General features: G+C 41.0%; 1 protein-coding gene across 1 annotated transcript in view; it reads right to left on the bottom strand.

Annotated features, from left to right (window-relative positions):
- Positions 1-2684: 2684 nt before the first annotated feature.
- Positions 2685-19862, bottom strand: part of mmp15b (matrix metallopeptidase 15b) — a 30786-nt gene continuing 13608 nt past the window's right edge. The window contains 9 exon segments of the mRNA NM_001104883.2: positions 2685-3562; positions 3662-3780; positions 4264-4414; positions 7406-7544; positions 10530-10726; positions 11410-11571; positions 14826-15133; positions 15365-15487; positions 15780-15928. Coding sequence (NP_001098353.1) covers positions 3054-3562; positions 3662-3780; positions 4264-4414; positions 7406-7544; positions 10530-10726; positions 11410-11571; positions 14826-15133; positions 15365-15487; positions 15780-15928 — 1857 coding nt within the window. The 3' untranslated portion in view covers positions 2685-3053.

Genomic DNA, 19862 nt, shown 5'->3' with positions numbered 1-19862 from the left:
CTGTGTAACCTGAGCTTGACCATCTCAGCTGCACCCCCAGCGCTGGCCGAGATAAGCCTTCCGCCCATTCAGGTTTTTAGTTTGAAGTCGAACTTCTATTTGGTTTTGATCCTCAATTTCACTTTAAGGCGTTTATCTAAAAAGCTGCTTGAAGAGAACAACATCTTTGAATTCAAAAAAAGTTTAGTTGAGACACAGATACAGCTCAAAAGAGACCATCCTTTGAACAAAAACTGCACACTGCTTGGGAAAAATCTGCAAAAACAGAAGGCAGTTTGGTTCCTAGGACCTTGTTTTTGATGTAAAAAAATACGCCACAAGCTCCCTGTTCCACTCCATGCTGATACATCCGATAGATCCGTGTACGTCTTGATTTTCCTTGTGTGAGCCGCCATCTGGCTTAAAACTATGACTAGATAGCTCCAATATTTCTCGCCATTTTTTTTCCCAAGGCTAATGTTAGTTTGGGGGTGTAAGGGTAGTGTGTGTGTGTGTGTGTGTGTGTGTGTGTGGAGGGGGGGGGGGGGGTGTTACTCCATGCCAACAGTCCTGCCTGCAACTCGGAGGCAAATTTCTAATGAACTACTTCTGACAGAAACTATGCCCTTAAAAAACTACACAGGTTTTTGATTTAGGCTAAAAATGGTATTGCCAAAAGACCACTGGGAAAGCTTTGAAAATAGATCAAAAGATGATCAGAGTGGGACTTTAAATGGCTAAATGAATTTTTGGATCAGACTCAGTAAAACATTTCAGAAATCAAACGTTCTTTATCAAGAAGAAGCTGTCAGGTGTGCATTTAAACAAAGCAGCGGCTTTGCAAAAAATGATATTGTCTCAAATGCTTTCTGACACGTCGGCTAAATGGTTAATAAAAATGTTTCCGCCTGTTCTTCCTTTGTTCTTGGAGGATGAAAAGGGAGCAGTGAATGTTTTCAGAGTGGGAGTCAAAGGTTTGGGTTAGAGGTCTCATGGGTTAACAGCATTTGCACACACCTGCTGTTTTTGATAAAGAGGATTAGTCTGTGCTCATGCTGGGTTTCATGGGTTTGAGCCCACCCTGGTCCTTATAGTTACCCCATCCTACTAAGACTATAGGTCATCACAAGGGCTTTCTTTACAATAAAAAAAGCAAGATGCCTGTTAAGAATTGCATGGGACATTAGTTGCCCCCTCCTGCAGCTCAAGTTTCACGCCACGCTTTGCCTTTTACTTTCTCGGTTTATGTCGGCGCTCATCTCCTGTGTAATTTCACAGTCAGCTGACTTTCCGCATTAGTTCATCTCCTCTGCAACACAAAGAAAATGTCTTGCTGCTGATGGGAAAAAAGGAAAACTGCTTCCTGTCAACTGGAAGAAAAGTGTTTACCCCTTCAGCCAGGAAGGTCCTAAAATAGTTTGTGTTCTAGAAATGCGGCAGGTAGATCTACGGTGGCAGAGGGGAGCAGAAGATAAGGAGGAAATGCACATCTTTATTAGAACTTCAGCGCCTATCACTTGTTTATCTAAACCTGGTGGAAACTGAACTAGCTGAGAAGCTGAGACCCCAAACTTCTTGTGGTAAAAACACATCACTTTCTGCAAAAGTGAGTTCTGCAAGTTATAAACATTAAAGAAGCCTGAAAGCTGTTTGGTTATTAGTGTAGCGGATAACAAAAACCTAAAAGGTTTTCAGGGTTTCTGTCGGACAAATAACTTTTCTTCAAGAGCAAAAACCTAGAAGTCTTATCTGTGGAGTATTGCAGAGCATGAAGGATGAGATGGTTCATATTTAAAGAGGTACAGGTGTGAAAACCAGGTGAGCCTGGTTCATATGAGTATAGACCCTGTTATTATGTAATGTCGCCATTTAAATCTCTTCCTTCCTGAAAGTTGGCATTCCGAGGCTGTCAGAAATGCTCACTGAAGCCATTTTTCCATCTCAGATATTTAGATATCAGACGACCAAACCCATTAAAATTCTAAACATTTGATTAAATTGTGATGTTGCAAAAACTCACTCCAACATAAGAATATGTCCGATTGGAATTCGAGCTGCAGCAGTGAGAGCAATAGTTGGAGCCAAAGTTTCAGTATTTGTTTGTTAGGTTTTCAATTGAAAACATGCCGTCAACAAGATAGTTGCTTTTGACAGTCGACTCTTGAAAGTGTAAAATCGTAAGCAGATGATGAACAGGTTCCCCTCAGAGGCCAGGTTTCCCAGGCGATGTAATGCATCGCAAGCAAAATTTGGAGAAGTTTCAAAACTATAAATCTGTTTCAATGCTTCAGCTCTGAATACAAGGAAGGGTCAAATCTGCTTCTATACGTTGATGAGATATACCCAGTTCAAAATACTAAAATCCTCAACACTGTAAGATTTTAAGAGTGTTCTTGGGAAAAAAAAACACTTAATTGATCTGTAATGGTCAGAAGATTCCTTTCAAGATCTTTGAGTTTGGCAGATCATTAAAGGATCCGTCATGTTTTAGGAGTCAACCAATCCTTTTCAGGTTTTAGGCCTCCTCCCCGTCTCTGATATAATGTTCTGTGAAGAGAGGAGCCCATACCTGAAGCATGGCGGTCCATCTATAAATTGCTTTTCTATGTGAAATGACATGAGCAGATGTGAAATTTCTCAGACTGGAAAACCCCCCCACTGAGACCAGAGGAAGGTGGAGAAACAAGAGTGAGAATAGAAAACGCTTCCAGGTTTAGAAAAGATAATAATAACAGCAAAACAAAGTCACACAGAATGAACCGAAACAAAAACATGAAAAAAAAAACAATGTGCAAAGTTCTCTCATAAATAGACTGCAGTCACCCTGTTGTAGAGCACCATGGGAGGCAAGAGAGGTTTCTGTGGTGTGTGCCTGTGTGTGAATGTGGACATGGTTGATGCGTGTGGCTGTGTTTCAGTACAGGATCTGCAGGGATCTACTACCACTACAAGCTGCAAGAGCACAGAGCCTTGAGATGGATGGATGGATAACTGGAAAGAGATCCGGATTCAAGAAGAGGAGGTATCCAAAGTCCAGTTCAAGTTCAGAGTCCAGTGGATCCTTTAGTCAGGTGTCAGACCCAGTCCTGCAGCGAGCGCTTGCAGTGCACCAGCAGGCGGGGTGCCCCTTTGCTCTGCAGCGTGTTGATGATGGCGTAGATCAGCCCCAGGATGCACAGCACCAGGACCAGCGGGATGGTCACCATCAGAATGTTCATGGTCCGTTCCTCGCTGTCATCCACCTTCAGCACCACGTCCACTTCGTTCGTGTCCTCTTCACGACCTTCACGATAGTCTTCATCTTTGTCCTTGTCGGAGCCTTTGCCTGGTTTTCTGTCCTCCCCTTCGCGATCCACTTCATGCCGATCTTTGCCTTTGTCACTGTCTTTACCTGCGTCTGGGTTGAATGGCGGCCGGTTAACATCTGGGTATTTACGTCCCGAGTCGGTGTCTTTGTCTGGATTCAAGTCCACACTGCATCCCATGAAGTCTCTGAGGATGGACTTGGGGTAGCCGGGTTCGCTCTTCATACGGTGGTTATCAAACTTCCAGTATTTGGAACCCTTGTAGAAAAAAGTGTACGCTAAAACACAAAATAAGGTGAGATGATCAATGGACGATCACACTTGGTAATAGATTCAAGCACACCCTCAGTTAGAAAGCATTCTGTGTTTCAGCTCACCTCCATCGTCACTGAGAAAGGCTCCCTTAGGAGTAGAGGGCACCGAGGATCCCCAGACACTGATCAGCTTTGGGTATCCCACATCTGCTGAGCGGGACTGCTCATTGAAGCGCCAGTACCTGCCGGCAGCAGAACATCATTACTGTCTGAACAACAGAGAAATTTGCTGAGTAGGGACACCATAGACGTTCTGATTGTCCCTACAGACCTGGAGTGTGGACATTACTCTGTAAGTTCTGTTTGTTCTGTAGAATTCCACAGTTCAAGGGACCTAATGACCTTCTCACTCAAACTAAACGTATCATATCAACCTGGAATTCACATTATAAATGTGGGAATCCACTTTTTCTTGAATCTATCTGAGCCCAAATCTTTGCAAACACTATTTGTAATTGGGTTATTAACCAGTAAATATAAATTAAAATTAATAAAAGTTACGACATGACTAAAAGGAAGAAAGAAGAAGACTGGCCTAAAGCTTAAACTTAATCCACCATCCCTTTTAATGTGATGTTGTAGCTTTTGACCGAGACATCTCTGGTGTTGAAGGTAGTAAAACTCACTGAGATTCGCTTTCTTTTCAATGCTTTTAAAAGTCTTACCGGTCTCCTTGAAAGAGGTAAGTGTAGCCGGATGGCTCCCACCAGACAGCTGTATCTATTCGGTCATAAGGAATATCACGACCAAAATCAACCAACTCCAGTGGATAGCCAGGTTCAAGGTTAGCCTCCCTGAAAATCCAAAACCTGTTTCCTGAAGAGAAAAGAAATAAGAATAAGGATGACTGCTGATCCACAAACCAGGTTTTTCCACTGTCTCATCCACTAAAAGACCTTAAAGGATCAAATACAATCTGTTAGAAATGACGGCAAAAGCGTTATGCAAATTCAGACAGATGTTCACATTCTGACTGGCAAGGAAAAGACTGTGACTGTACATTTTGTGTTATTTGGCACCTCTACATAAGAACAAACGCAGCAACCAAACCTGCCTCCTTTGCACACTTGTAAATTATGAGAATGCTGTAATGATTTGTTGGCAGGCTCTCATACGACATCATTGAGTAAGGATTTGGGGTTTGGCTTGTAATTAGCCATTAGAAGCGGTGGTTCTGGTGTCAGGCTGGGACAGCTGAAGGGAAGGTTTTAGTGTTTTACAGTGTCAGATGAAGGGACTTCATTCCTCCATTACGTCTCCTTTTGGCTGCTATCAGCTTCCTTCCAGCCTCCCACCCATCCACCCACCCCCGGCCCCTCACTCCATGTTTGAAATGAAAGCCCTACACTCAGCATCCGGAGAGAGCTAAGGTTAACACTTTGCTTCCCAGGGTTCTTCAGCTACACAACCCCGATGGAGAATTAAATGACTCATTCTATACTGCTCTCCAAAGCAATAAAAAATATCTTTGACCCAAAGATCTGATTCCTTTATTCCATACACCTTTAGTTTTCCTAGATCTCCATTAAATGATACCTGCACACACAATGAAATGCATTCCTACAGATAATTTAACATTACATGCTTACTTTTACACTCTGTTAATCTCTGGCTCGAGGGATGAGGATACTGCTGTAGTCACCATTAGCCAATTGTAGCTGACCCACCTTGGTAGAAGCAAGCTTGTGAAAGGACTTCTTTTTGTTTCATCACATGGACATAAATAGCCAAAGACAGGAGAGCACAACAGGAAGAGAAACTGACAGTTTGTCAGAAATCAGTTTACTTCCCAACCAATTTACCGTATTTTCTGGACTATAAGTCGCTGCGGAGTATAAATCGCACCAGCCCAAAAATGCATTATAAAGTAGAAAAAAACACATATAAGTCGCACTGGACTACAAGTCGCATTTTGACGGGAAATTTATTTGACAAAATCTGAGACCAACAACTAATAACTTGCACAAACTCATATGACACAATCATGGCAGACTGTTTATCTCATAATTTCACAGTAATTCTTTCTCATACTTATTTATTTATTCCTTTCATGAAGCATCATTGGCTATCTAATACTCTGTTTTCATCCTGTATTTGTAGAAGCAGTTGTCATTTTTATAGCATTTCTGAATCTATGAAATCATTGGAAAATAGAATATTATGTTGTTAGCCTTCAAGATCTTACTGTAAAAAAAAGTTTGCTGATTCTCTGAGTCACTTAACATACTCTTAACACTTAACATACCTCATACATCAAATTGACCCAGGAACATCATCTCTGTTCCTCACAAATGAACATAACAGGAGCGTTAACAATGTATTTATTTCAATTTAGTTCTAATATAAGTCGCTGCGGAGTATAAGTCGCACCCCTTGCCAAACTATGAAAAAAGGGCGACTTATAGTCCGGAAAATACGGTATTTACTTTTAATGTAATCTTGTTTGTATATGTGGTTTTCAACAGACACTGCTGTTACTCTCAGTCCTTGATCCATTTTTCGATACCTATCTGTTTCCTTTACATACCGACTCGATGATTAACCTGTATGAATTTTGGACGATTTTCGAATTAAGAAAAATATCTTATTTTCCTTATTAAAGTCATTGGTGGTGTGGTCTTTTAAATGTCAAAGTACTTCTTTTGAAGGGTCGAACAGCTCTTCCCCTTCCATCTAAACCCCTACTTTTCAAATTTAAAGACATGCCAAAGGGGAATATTAGGGTTCACTCCGATGTGCCAAAAAGCCAGCATTTATCTACATGAAACAAGAAAATGACTACTGTGACTGACGGGTAAAACAAAGCTGACAGCCTCATCTAAAATCCCACTTCATGTTTAGTTTCCTTCTCTATATAATCCTTCCTTCTTTCCTTCTCATTTGGTTTGGCCGGTTATTCACTAATGGCTTCTTGCCAAGTGTCACGCTGAGTGGCGTGCCTATACCAATGACATCATTCTCATTATCAACAGCTGTCCCGAGCTCATGGAGCCAAAAGGCTGAGCTTTTGCTTTTTCATTCAACAACTTCATCTCACGCTGTAAAAGACAAAGGTGCTCTCCGTGACTCTCTGCAGAAATAATGGGCTGTGCTAAAAAAGATTTATTCCCCGCTTGCAGATTTTATTAGGTGCCTCTGCATCCTATACATGCGGGGTTACGTATATCTTTAATATTATCTACAAAAGATGAAAAGAGACCCACAATTGGTCTCAATAGTGCAGTATGATAGCATTTAGACATGAGGTTAGGAAATTGCAATAAAGAAATATTGCTCAGTATAGATTTTTTGCACAAAAAAATCCAGTTGGTGAATAACTTAGTGGCAGAGCATAGGATATATAGGTTTTTATGGTCTATAAATTTATAAAAGGGGGAATACACTGAAAGTAAGAAAAAAAAGTAAAACATTTTATCCTAAGATGGCTTCATTTAATTCTATAGAAACTGGTCACCACTTTGGAAACACACTACTTCTACTACTATAGATGACTTTACTGGAATGAGTGGTATACAATGGCTGCGTCAAGATACGGTCAACATCAAGGTTTAACCCTTTAACCTTTGCAATGATGGCACAAAGCCGCTTTTCTATGCAACAGAATCCGCTGCATTATGTGTAAACACTTCACTACTGTAAAGGTTGGAATATCAGTGCAAAGCTGCCTTTCTCTGCTGTAGAATCTGCTGAAATTGCATCAATTGCACCAATGGTTGAAGAGTTATGGTAGTCGAAAGAATGTAAAGACTGGAGCTAAAGCTCCAGACACGATCACGTTAAAAAGGAGGATACATGCGTTGAGCTTACCTTTAAAGAAGACGAACCTGCCGTCATGCCTTTCATATGCAGCGTCGATGTCACCGGGCAGACCCCTCCAAAAGTGACTGATGGGCATGGGGTAGTTATCGAGAACCCTGTTCCTGCGTACCCTCCAGAACCATCGGCCCTAAGCAAAGAACATTAAAGTTTTCAAGTCCATTTGCAATACTAAGCTGGGATTGCTCTGTAAAGAGAACACAGCAAAGGAAAAAGACATATCTTTATTTGATAAAAGGTGTATTAGTACTTAGTACATTAGCACACTGATGGTGCCACAAGGTGCAAATCTGTGACTACCAGGAGCTATGTGGGATTCAGTGTCTTCCTACCCAAGGACACTTTGACACATGGGCAGCACATCCTCTGATCAGAGGTTGACCACTCAACCTCTGCACCACCACCACTTAAATACTAGATGGCGGATTGTGAAAAGTTAAACCTTGTCTGCACAGGCAGGTACGCTTGCACCGGAAGCCCTTGAAGTAATTTGTAAGTGGTGAGTCAGGGGAGCTTTTTGTGCGCTGGATAATGTAACAGTAAAATGGCCAGTGCTGCTTATTTCTGAAGAGCACATCTTGTTTCGTCCTTCACGCAGGACATGCTGGCAGACAGAACGGCGCTGCAAAGCGGACCGGTGTGGAAATGTTCAGAGCAGAGAGCAAAGCAAGGGGACTGAGTTTATGTGGTCTGACATGAGCAAAGTGAATGAGAGCTGAATTGTCCATATTTGTCCTGACCAGACCGCAGCAGATCTGAGAGTGAGAGTCTGACTTTTAAAAGCAGCTTTGATTTTTTTATTCACTCGTCTCTCTTGCAAAACACAAAAAAAAGAGTCAGGAAGCTTTCTTCAAGATGACAACTTCTTTATTCTTTTGATAGACAGGACTGCACTAACAAACTTCACACACCTAAAATAGTTTTACTCTGCAAAATATTAGAGCAACATCTGCCAGAATTTACTTTAAGTCCTGTCATGAGGTTATAATTGTTTTGAGATTTTAAATAAAGTATGCAACTTTTATCTTTTTTTTTCGAGTCTGCCATTTATGGAGACATTTTGATTCTTTACATGATATGGTTGTTTTTATAAACATAAATTATAGTTTTTGTTAAGAACAAAAAGTATGAACCACATTATTAATAGGGGGTTTGTCCGGGGGCTTGTCCGGGACATATCAGAAATGTTAGGTTTCAACTGCAACTGCACTTAGAATAAACAAAATCATCTTAGCAGTTTGTTGTCATCAAAGTGCAAAGAATAAATAATTGGCTGTCCAGTCAGAACTTCAGTATGAATTATGCCTTCAGTGTTTCAGCTGTCTGGGTTTTGTATATGTTTTTGTGAATGCTTGTAAATGAGTTGAGTGGACTTTTTGGCCTCTGGGGATATGGATATGTTACTTGTCTTTTTGGGGATGATTTGTAATCATTTCTATGGATACATTGACTCTGTGTTTCAATGAGCCACATTAGCTGAAATAGTTTGTATTGTGGAGTTGCCTTTTTTGTGCTTGGTAACTCATGATTGCTGCAAGGTAATTTCTGGCAACATCTACTTTGTTTTTCATTTGGAACTTTTTTATTTTCATTTTTCCCAATTCAACTGACAACTTTGGAGGTCAGTTAAAAGACCCACCCCAATGAAAAATGTGTTTTTACCATGTTCCGGTAAAATTTTTCTCATGATGGAGGACATAAATACAACAGTTTAAGCTTAAAACTGTGAGTATTGCTTTATTCAAATCAATTTTTGCTGCACTGGTAATGTTAGGTTGGGGCTGTAAGCTAGCAGGAGGTAGTGTAAACAAAATGATCATGGGAAATCAGTGGAGGCTTACTTCCATACCAACAGCCCACAACTCAGAGGCAACTTTTTAATGAACTACTGTCGCACTGCAGAAACTATGTTGTAGAAAATAACACGTTTTTTTAATTTTGCCTAAAAACGGCATAGTCTTAATAAGACCACTAGGGATTTTACAATTAATCGAAAGAAAATTGGAGTGGGTCTTTAAGATTACCTAAAGATCCCCCTTAATTTAAGTTCATCTTCATGTCTTGGCTCGTTTATTAACATCTTCATTTTCTTACTTTTTGTGGTCAATCTCTTACAAACTTAGTTACAAACTTGGCTGGACATTGTAGATTCTGTGTAAATGAAGGTCTACCCTAATGCATGCAAAAGGAAACTGCTTTGTTTGTTGTTGGCTTCCTGTTGCTGCGGTGACTCTGATGTTTGAACACATTGATGCAAACTAGAAATGTTTCTTAACTTGGGATGGAGTCTGGGAGGTACTGACAGAGATGAAACCCTGTGGCTCATTTCCAGGCAGCTGGATGTCGAGTCCTGTAAGTGCTGCTGGGCGTTACAAACACCTACACTCCAAGATACGAGTGCAAAAGAAGAAAACACCTACTTTGCTCCTGGACATTCCAGCTTTACAAATCCACTCACTATACACATCATTATTCACCTCTGAATACTACATGGACTATCTCCAAGATAAACGAGCACACACACAAAAACACTGAACAAAATGTCCAAAGTCTTAAGGTCCTATCTGAAAGCTCCCTTGCAATACGTACACTGACAGGTAAAATGTTGTTAAACCAATTATTGAAAACACAAAGCAGATGTTTAATGACCAATAGGGGAAAGTTTGGATTCCATAACATCTAAAATACCTCAATTTTCTAGAAAGAATAAAACCCAGCTTTGGAAAAAATGAGTGGTTTATATTCTGACAGGTTTCTTGGACAAATCTCTTAAAGCTAGAGGCTAAGATAACAGCTCACTGCTACTTAGTGTCTTTTGAATGTTTTGTGTGAGTCCAGGGGCTTTTTAAGAGACACACCTGCCTGATTCTTTCCCCCTTTTAATAGCCTTCAAACTCATAAAGGAACACCGGCTCCTTTGGTTAACAATCCACAGGTTCCTAATTGAAAACAGACCATTTTCTTGCCACACACGCCTTTTGTCTTAAACTGATTCATTACAAATGACTTATAGATCCAGTTGACTGAATTTCAAGCACTGAAGAAGCTACATGGCTAAAGTCTAGGAGTATGACTAAAGGGAGAACCATCTCTTCTTTCTGGTCCACATGCTTACCTTGAAGACAAACATCTCTCCCCGCAGCACAGCAACTGTGTCAAAGTTGCCTTCACAGATATTGGGCCCGTAAGTGTCTGGTCTGTCGGTGGTCCTAGGGCGGTCAGGGTGGCGAGGGGTTGGTGGAAAAGGCCTGTGATCTGGACGGCGGGGTGTCACTGTTGGCAGGGCCTTGGTGGGACCACCGCCTCGTGGACCTTCAGAGAAGCAGAAGAGGTTGTGTGAGTGTAGAAGAGGCAGCTGTCATCTCTTTATCTGACAGGCAGGATGATGATTTCCAGATGGAGGCGCTCTTAGCTAAAGTCTGCAACACGGAATCTGTCAATCAAATGTTTTGAATGTTGGATGAGGAGCTCAGCAGGCTCCACCTACTTTTGTTAGTTATTCAAGTTCATAAATTGTATAACGTGCAATACAGAAACAATGATGAAAACATACCTAACACAAAGTAGCCGTAATTGTCAAATATTCACAAAAACTTTAAGAAAGTACTGTAATGCAAAGCTAAACTGAAATCTTTTTTTTACAATATGTAGGTGAGAAATGGTGCAAGAAAACCTACTTTAAATGCTAAAACTACTACTATATGCTAAATAAATCTTGATAAGAAATGGCACAAAATCTCCAAAAATAAGCAACAAATGCAGTCAGGCTAAATATGTATAAAACACCTAAATATGGTAACAAATAAATATATTAACAAACAATGAAGCAGAAAAAGCTGGTAATACTGAATTCTTGCATCAAAAAACAGAAGAAGAAAACAACTTTTAAGGGTGTGAATGTGTTCTTACCTCACAAGCCCCTAACGGTTTGAATTAAGGCAGAGACAGACACTCAAGAAAAAAAGGAGCAAGAGCTTTCAGGACAAAACTAATACCATAAATCCGTTGTATGCCTTGCAGGTCATCATCAGGAAGCTGGAAGTTCTCAGTCTCCATCCACTGGTAGAAAGGGGCCATGATGGCCAAGGGGTTGTTGGAGTGCTCCAAACCAAGGGCATGGCCCAGCTCATGCACGGCCACCAAGAAGAGGTCATTACCTGGTGAAACAGATAAACAAGTGTGTGTGTTGGGGGGTTATCAGTGGTTGAAGAACTTTATTTTCAAAAATGAATACATGAAATTAAGATTCAATGTAAAAAACTAAACTAAGGCAGTTTTTCGTTGTTGCTCAATTTCGCAAAAGAAATTGGTAATGACTTTAACAAATTAATCCTTAAAATCAGGGCTGTCCCAGGCGACAGGAAATAATGCTTCTGTTTATTTTTTGAAAGACTTAAAAAAAAGAATTACATAAAAAAATCACACAAAATCACATTCATTACATCTGACACAAACAAATTGAGCTTTCATTGGTCAATGAAAAAGTTGTGACCATTGCACCAGCTTCCTTCCTCTTGGCACCAACCACAGAACAGCAGGTTAACGTTTCCTCAGGAGTTCCTGCAGTTTAGCCTCTGGAGTGAAGCCATCAAGCAGAGGGGCATTTCCCCTCCATCAATACTTCTTTGTTGTCTTTCACCCAGAATGCGGCCTCAGTGAACTGTGACCTAGCAAGCCATTTTCCCTAATGAGACATGCTGATTGGTCAGAATTTGTGCCGATGACATCATGTTTTGGGGGGTTGCAGTGACGTCACTGCTGTGCATGCAGACAAAGGTGAAATGCTTGGCATGTCTGTCTTCGTCCATCTCTTCATTTCCTCACTCAAACAAGGATTTGTCCATTTCCTTGTAACTTTATCCCCATCGGTGACATGCTGAGCCGCAGCTCGAACTCAAGAGAGCACAGCAAGTTTGCCAAAGATGCATGAAGAAAGGATGAGCAGATAAAGAGGTCTTTGTGATGTAACCGTGACAACCGCTTGGTGAGACAAAGAAAAGCAGGAAAAATGTGCAAGTTAGTACAGTTAGTTCAGCCAACTTGTTGTCTAGCTTTGTCTTTCTCTGTAACAAAACACTTTATTCACCTTTAATAACGACAATCCCAGAAAAGAAATGGCACCTAGACAACCAAACATCCTTTAGAGAATTTGCTTGGTGCATTGCCAGTAAAAAAAAAAAAAAAAAAAAAATGGCTTTAGTGTCATCTGAGCACAAAAAAAGTAATTTTTTTGCAGGTTTTTATCCAGAAAAAATTTCCCTGAGGGCTCAGACTAAATTAGAAAATCTCCTCTAAACCAGAAAAGCAGATTCATCACATTATGTCTCACAAAATTAAACAATGTTTGATCTGGGGGACTGTCTCAAACCGAGACGGACTTTGTCTTTCTGTGGTTTTTTCAACATATCACTAAATGGGTTTTCACTTGCATTAAATTGGCTGAAGCTCATTTAGCTTCAAGGACAAAGAAAGTCATGAACATCGTAACTTTAACTTATATTCATGACTAGAAAACTTCTCAAGAACTGTTTTCCTGCCAGTTACGGGTGCTGGCTGCACCACAGAGTCATTTTAAAAAAAAAAAAAAAACATTTGCAAACTGGACATTGCAAAAACTATTTCTACAAACGAGCAGTGGATCAAGAAGCACGTGCGTCCTGACAAAATGTCATCAGAATCTTCAAAGAAGTTGCAAATCCCCTGATAGCAGTTATATGAAGTTTGACTAATAAGACATGTTTCGGACGAACCCAAACTGGGATTAGGCTGTAATTTACTTGCACATTGCTTTAAAGCTGTTTAAGTAGCATGGAGGAAAAAGAGGACCAGTCTAGAGCTCCAGTAAGTGGGAACATTCTCCCACTTACTGAGGCATTCCCTGTGATCTGTCCTCAAACACATCCCACACACCCCACTTAGCTGTGTGGCTCTGTGATGTGAGCGTAGATAACAGGGCAGGAAAGCCCGCCGCTGCAAAAAAAAATCCTCATTTTGTCAGAGGGATTAATGAGAGCACTGGAAGAAATCTTTGTCACTTGTGTTTGAGATTCATTTCATTTAAAACATTCGTGTCGGGACTGGAAACAGGATTTAGCTTCATATAAAAGAAAGCATGAAAGTTGAGCATGAATAAATGAGTCCTGGCAGAGATTTAAGTCTTTAGAGGAGCAGGGGCTTCTGTGTTTGTGCACAAACACAGCAGGATCATTAGAAGTTAGAGGAGGGTTGGGTAAAAGACAACAATATACGATCAAAAAAACTGCTCACTTGTCTTAGCAAGAATTCTTAATTTAGGATCTTTAAACCAGACAACAAGACCAAGTTTAACTATTAAAATGTACATTTGTTTGTTTTTGAAGAGGTATCTGTATGTTTTCAATAAAATATAATTGTTATAGTTTATTAAGAAAAACACAAGAAATGTGTGAAGGAGAAACACATCAGACGTGTAAAGGCAGACACATTTCCATAATTGATGCCTTAGTCAAGTCTACCATACAGGGACTGACCCGTACGGGTTTTTTTGGTTGTCTTGGTCTGTGGAGGACTGTAGAGACGAGACGCATCTTAAAGGTTGCAGAGTATAGGGCAGTATTATTTATTGACTGCATACAAATGCCGTACACACGAGGTGTTCAGGTGAGTGAGTTCCCCGTAGGAGATCCACTTATACTACACTCTAATTTCCTCATTTCTAACATTCAGGCTGCATGCAAGGAATTCATTATTTCTTAGAAACAAATTTTTTTTTACACATGTCAGGTCTCGGGCTCCATAAAAAAAAAAAAAAAAGTAAATAAACAAGAAAATTATTCTGACCAACAGGCTGTTATTGTGCACTATGACCCTCAGTGTGAATGACGCATAATCGGAATTCTGGCTGAAAATGTTACGGTTGTGGCTTTGCAGCAGCAGAATGTGTAATGCACATCGATTCAAACGCACACATCTTTACCCTTTGTTTGTCCACTTCCTTTCTCTATCAAATCAGTGTTGGAGTTCATTCAATTTCTATGCTTCAGAAATGGTCCTGTAGTTGTCCTTGGTGAAACATTCACTAAAGTTTTTGGTGCAAAACCACAACGTTTACGCCACCATCATTTAAAAAAAAAAACTTTTATTTTGAAAGCGTAGTGGAAGGTTATATTGATGGCTGGAACTTGTTTCCTGTGTATCTCCAGCTATGGCTTGCCAGGTCGATGTGGAGATAATGGAAAATTAGAACTCAAACCAAATGTGAGCATTGAGTCACACCAGCCTTTGGCTTGTTTGGCGTCTTTAGCATGAATTGTTAGACTGACACTGCTGTTCTGAGCTGCTGCTGCTGCTTTGGTGTGCATTGGGCGGTAACAAACGCTCTGGTGACACATTGACCATCCCATCATTACAAGAAAAACGTGTTTGTGTTTACCTTGTACATTCTGGTTCCCTATGGTCCACGGCTCATCCGAGTCAAAATGTGTGTCCCCACCCATCCCAGGTCCAGGAAAGTAGGCGTGAGCTAGGAAGCCCCCCTCCCCATCAAACGGGGAGCTGTCTCCATGAAACCCTGACGCAAAGAAGATCATGATGTCGGGCTCCTTGCGGCGTCCATATTTGATTTCCTGGTAGGGGATTTCATCAAAGGTGAGTGGCGTGACCCTCTCCCAGACTTTGAAGGCCCGCCGGATGGCCTCGAAAGATTCATACTCCCCAATTTTGGGAGTGTAGTTCTGAATGCTGAGGGAACAAAGGGGAGAAGAAACATCAAAGGCCAGCGACACTTATCAGTAAGAGGCAACTATTTTTCATTTTCAAGCTGTTTGAAACTTGAGACAAAAGTTCATTGACATTCTTCACATGATATGGTTGTTTTTTATAAACATAAATAGTAGTTTTCATCCAGAACAAAGTGTGAGCTTCTTGGTGCTCTGCAGGTCTGCTGCAGGGGGCTTTTTCTATTTTTGTTACCTGTAAGTGAGATGGCTCTTAGTCCATTTATGTCCAGTGAGTGCGTAGCGTTTCCGCCGAACATTGGTTTTGATCTGCCCTCCAAACTTGTCAGGCACACCACAGCGAGGTCTCTTCATGGCGCTGAAAGAGTTGAAAGAAGTGAGGAGTTAGCTAGTGTCTGTTTGAGAGGGTGAAGCCCCCCAGGAGAAGAGAAGACGAGGGGAGGGGGATGATGTTACAAGTGCTGCTATGTCCCGTGAAGCCGAGCTAGAGAAATTCTTCCAAGCATTCCTTTTGGAAGAAAAGTCCGACCAAACTCAATCTTTGCTTTTAGATCTACTCGTCTTTTCACACTTCACTGCCTTTCTATAAGCTATAAAATATTAATTTGGTGAAAGTTTGCAGTGGTCTGCTCACATTTTTAACAACTGACCTGATGGTTTGAGGGTCCATCTGCCCGGTGACCTGCAGGCCGTAGAAGCGCTGCATGTCGCTGACGGCGTCGGACAGAATCTGAGAGGATCGCATGGTCGACATCTGTCTGCTGGCCTGAGGCAGGTAACCGTACATCCTCAACCACGACTGGAGACATGGGGAGAAAACAGCAAGGAATCAAATGATCGTTGTGCAGAGTTAGAGTGGATATTAACACACACACAATCAGCCTTCAATTGGACTCCACATTTACTCATGTTTGTGAAATCAAGTGTCATATTGATCCAAATATGCACAAAACTTTGATTTTGGTTTGAAATATCTCATAAATATTCATGTCATCCAATGCAGGGTGTAGATTTGTTTAAGGCAGTTTGCCTGCAGCCACAAAGGAAAAAAAACTGAACTCCCACCTGGGATTAGAAATATATATATGTAAGAGATATGTAAGAGACTGATGCACCACCTTCATGGCCTCTATTCCTCCTGACATTCATTCACAAAACTGTAGAGGATCCAATAGGAACACACTGACAAAGACATAAACAGCATGTAAAGACATCAGCTTCCTCAATTTAAATCAAAACCAAAATAAGATGCAATTTTTGGACATTGCAGCTTTTTTCAAATGATATTTTGATAGTTTACTTCACTGCTGACAAGATCAGTAAATAACAAAAACATTTTAAAGGTTGGTGATCGTTGAATGAAGTCTAGAGGCTAAACTAGGAAACTTCTGACACCAACGATAGTTGCTAAGCTTTAGTCACATGCATCTGGACAGGGGATGACCTGCACGGGCGCTGCAGGTTTTTGGGTTGTCCAGGCCTGTGGAGGGTCATAGAGAGGAGCGACTGCATCTTAAGGGGAGCTCAGGTGTATCTTGCAGTTCTTTTGAGGCTCGTACAGCCACTTCAAGGGAGACCATCAAAAATGGAACGTACCTTTTTGTGTGAGTGGTAAGTGTATTTTTAACCCTTGTGCCATCTTAGATGACCCCACCCTTACATTGACGTGTTCTTTCTACCATGACAAAGGTGGATAAAGGTGGAAAGATTTCATGTAATCCATGGACACCAGGGAAGATAGATAGATAGATGACTTTATTAATCCCACAATGGGGAAATTTCATTTATCTGTGGCAGCAACACGACATTCAGAAATAATCTATATAATATAACATCAATAAAGGACATCACAAATTACATTTATATTAGATAATTAAAAATATTACTAAAATTATTATGAAAAATTATTATCAAAAATGAGATTCTTATTAAATAAAGAAATAAATATTAAATAAATACAGCTGCAAAAGTGTAAAAAAACATGCGGTCTGCAAAACATGTAAACTGTAAAAAAAACATTACAAATTTTTTCAAAATACAGAAATAACTAATGAAGTTCACACCAAGAACAAAAACAAACAACTGTTCAGGAACAAAAAACAATTTAAAATTGAAAAACAACTACAACAAAAGTAAATGAATCAATGACTAAACTAAACAGAAAAACACCCCTGGGACTGTGGAGTGTCACTTTGACACGGTGTTGTACAGTCTGATGGCTGTGGGGAGGAATGACCTGCGGTAGCGCTCCTTCTTACACTGAGGGTGCAACAGTCTTGTGCTGAAGGAGCTGGTCAGCGCCTCTACAGTTTTGTGCAGGGGGTGGGAGGGGTTATCCATGATGGATGTCAGCTTAGCTAACATCCTCCTGTCCGCCACCTCCTCGATGGACTCAAGTGTGCAGCCCAGGACAGAGCCGGCCCTCCTAACCAGTTTGTTAAGCGATAAGATCACAAATCATTGAAGAAAGAAGGTTCAGAGCACTGTCTAGTGGGTCTAGATGACCCAACTGCCAATGTTAACGTGCCAAAGATAGCACAAGGGTTATCAGGGGTTGACATAGCCCAGAAATTTGCACTGGCCCACAGGGCCAGTAGTTTTTGAAACTTACTGGCCCTGCCTGAAAGTTACTGGCCCGACACCGCGCATAGCGGGACCCGCCGCTCCGCAGGTGCTTGCATCTTTAGGGGGGTCCGGGGGCATGCCCCCCCGGAAACTTTTAATATGGTGCAATTTGGTGCATTCTGGTGACATCACTTATTTCTACACTTTTCAATGACTGAAAATAGAACATATCAAACTTAAATCTGCTCTAGTCTGTTTCAGATGTTTTGAAGAGAGCACTGCAGTGTAGTAGGTAACACTAGTTCAGAAGTTTTCATGGTGCTTCTAACGGCAAATATCGCAATAAATCATAAACCTTAAATGTGTTAAAACAATCTAATGGCAGCTTGAACCATTTAACGAATCAAATAAATCCCTTAATGCATTTGACCAATCGGATGGACGCCTTCACATTGTTGACCAATCAGATGGAGCCCTGTTATGTTAGATCAGGGGTCGGGAACCTATGGCTCGCGAGCCATATATGGCTCTTTTGATGGTCACATGTGGCTCGCAGACAAATCTTTAATTATAGTTTTTTTTTTTTCATTAGACCAGTCCTTCTCGGGCGCGATGCGATGCCAGAGGCGCGCAGTAGTAGCAGTGCTTAGAGAGAGAAATCTGCGCCAGCGCTATCAGTTTACTATTATCTATTATTTCACAGAGTTTGTACCAGCTGGAAACCTGTGAATTGCCGTGCCTAAAACTGCGCGCTCCCGTCTCTGAGAAAGAGCGCGCAGATGCGGGGACGGGATGTGTGAGGGAGAAAGCAGAGGGTGGGGCTGAGGTGTTGTGGGGACCGGCAGCAGGTGAATCGCGCAGGGATTGTAAAAACGTAAAACCCGCTGCCCGTCACTCACTGCAGCGTGTGAGTGTGTGTTTGGCTCCCCGTCTGCATGTGAGCGTCTGCCTCACATCTACTGAACATTCAGACCTACGATCACGTTTAAAGTCTCAACGTCTGCATGAAGCAGAAACTCACCACGTATCAACCAGACTAGACCATCAGCAAAACTACCACGAGAAATACTCATCATTTATTAGCAATAGAATAACAATGTTATTAAAAAGAATCCACAGACTTATTGTACTTTAAAAATGTTGAAATTACATCAAATGCACACATTCATTTGTATATTTAGTTTTAAACAAATTGTCGCGGACTGAGTTGGATGGCTGTTGGGCCGCGTTAAAAGTTCTGGAGTTCATTGAACGCGTCAAGCAGAGATCTGATTGGCCCTCAGTTCTGTCGCTCAGCCTGTTGTTAGGTAGTTTGGACCAATGGGGTTCAGCTATGGGTCGAATAAGGGAAATGGGAGGGCTGCAGCGGGAGCAGGGGAATATAAAGTTGGGAGAAGCGCTCTCGTGTCGGCGGGAGAGATTCAGGAGTTGCTGAATTAATTGAACGGCGTTTGTTGCGGTCTACAGTAATCGGAATAAAGAACTTTAAAAGAGGTTAAGTCTCCGTGCCTCAGTGTGGGGAAGGGACACTACATTATTGTATGGCTCTTTCGAAATTACATTTCAAAATATGTGGCATTTATGGCTCTCTTGGCCAAAAAGGTTCCCGACCCCTGTGTTAGATGTTTGTAACCTATGTCAACGTGGGTCATTTGGAGTATAATTTTTAAACTGGGAATGGTTATTTGGTTATTTTGCTGTTTGTTTATATACCGCAAATTATATCGTTATCGCAATTTTAATCTCTGATATCGCATATCGCGAGTTTTCCTCATATTGTGCAGGTCTAACTGAGATCATTCAGCTAACAAGAAATACTTACTGCTTACAGTGTTGTAAAGAAAAACTAAATTAAGTAGTTTAACATTCTACTGCATTTGAGTCTGAGATTCAGGTATTTGGAGTTGCCTTTGATTCTTTGACATTCAGCTTAAAGCTTAGTGGATACAGTTTCACCTTCAATGCATTCATTAAATATCTTGCTGTCCATACTACTAATTATACCCATTACTCCATCTAACATATTCCTTTCTATTCCTGCCATGTCTTCCACATCTCTGACATGCTTCAGTCTCTCTTCAGTGACGGTGTCGGATTTATAATCAAATGTAATAATAACCCACTGGCTTGTGCCTTTGTTGTTGCTGTTTAACATTGTTTTGTATTGA

Source organism: Oryzias latipes, chromosome 3, assembly GCF_053564925.1.
Source record: "Oryzias latipes strain Hd-rR chromosome 3, Olatipes_Hd-rR_3.1".
NCBI lineage: Eukaryota > Metazoa > Chordata > Actinopteri > Beloniformes > Adrianichthyidae > Oryzias > Oryzias latipes.
Note: the sequence above shows the minus strand (reverse complement) of the source record. Positions and strands in the feature narration are given on the sequence as shown.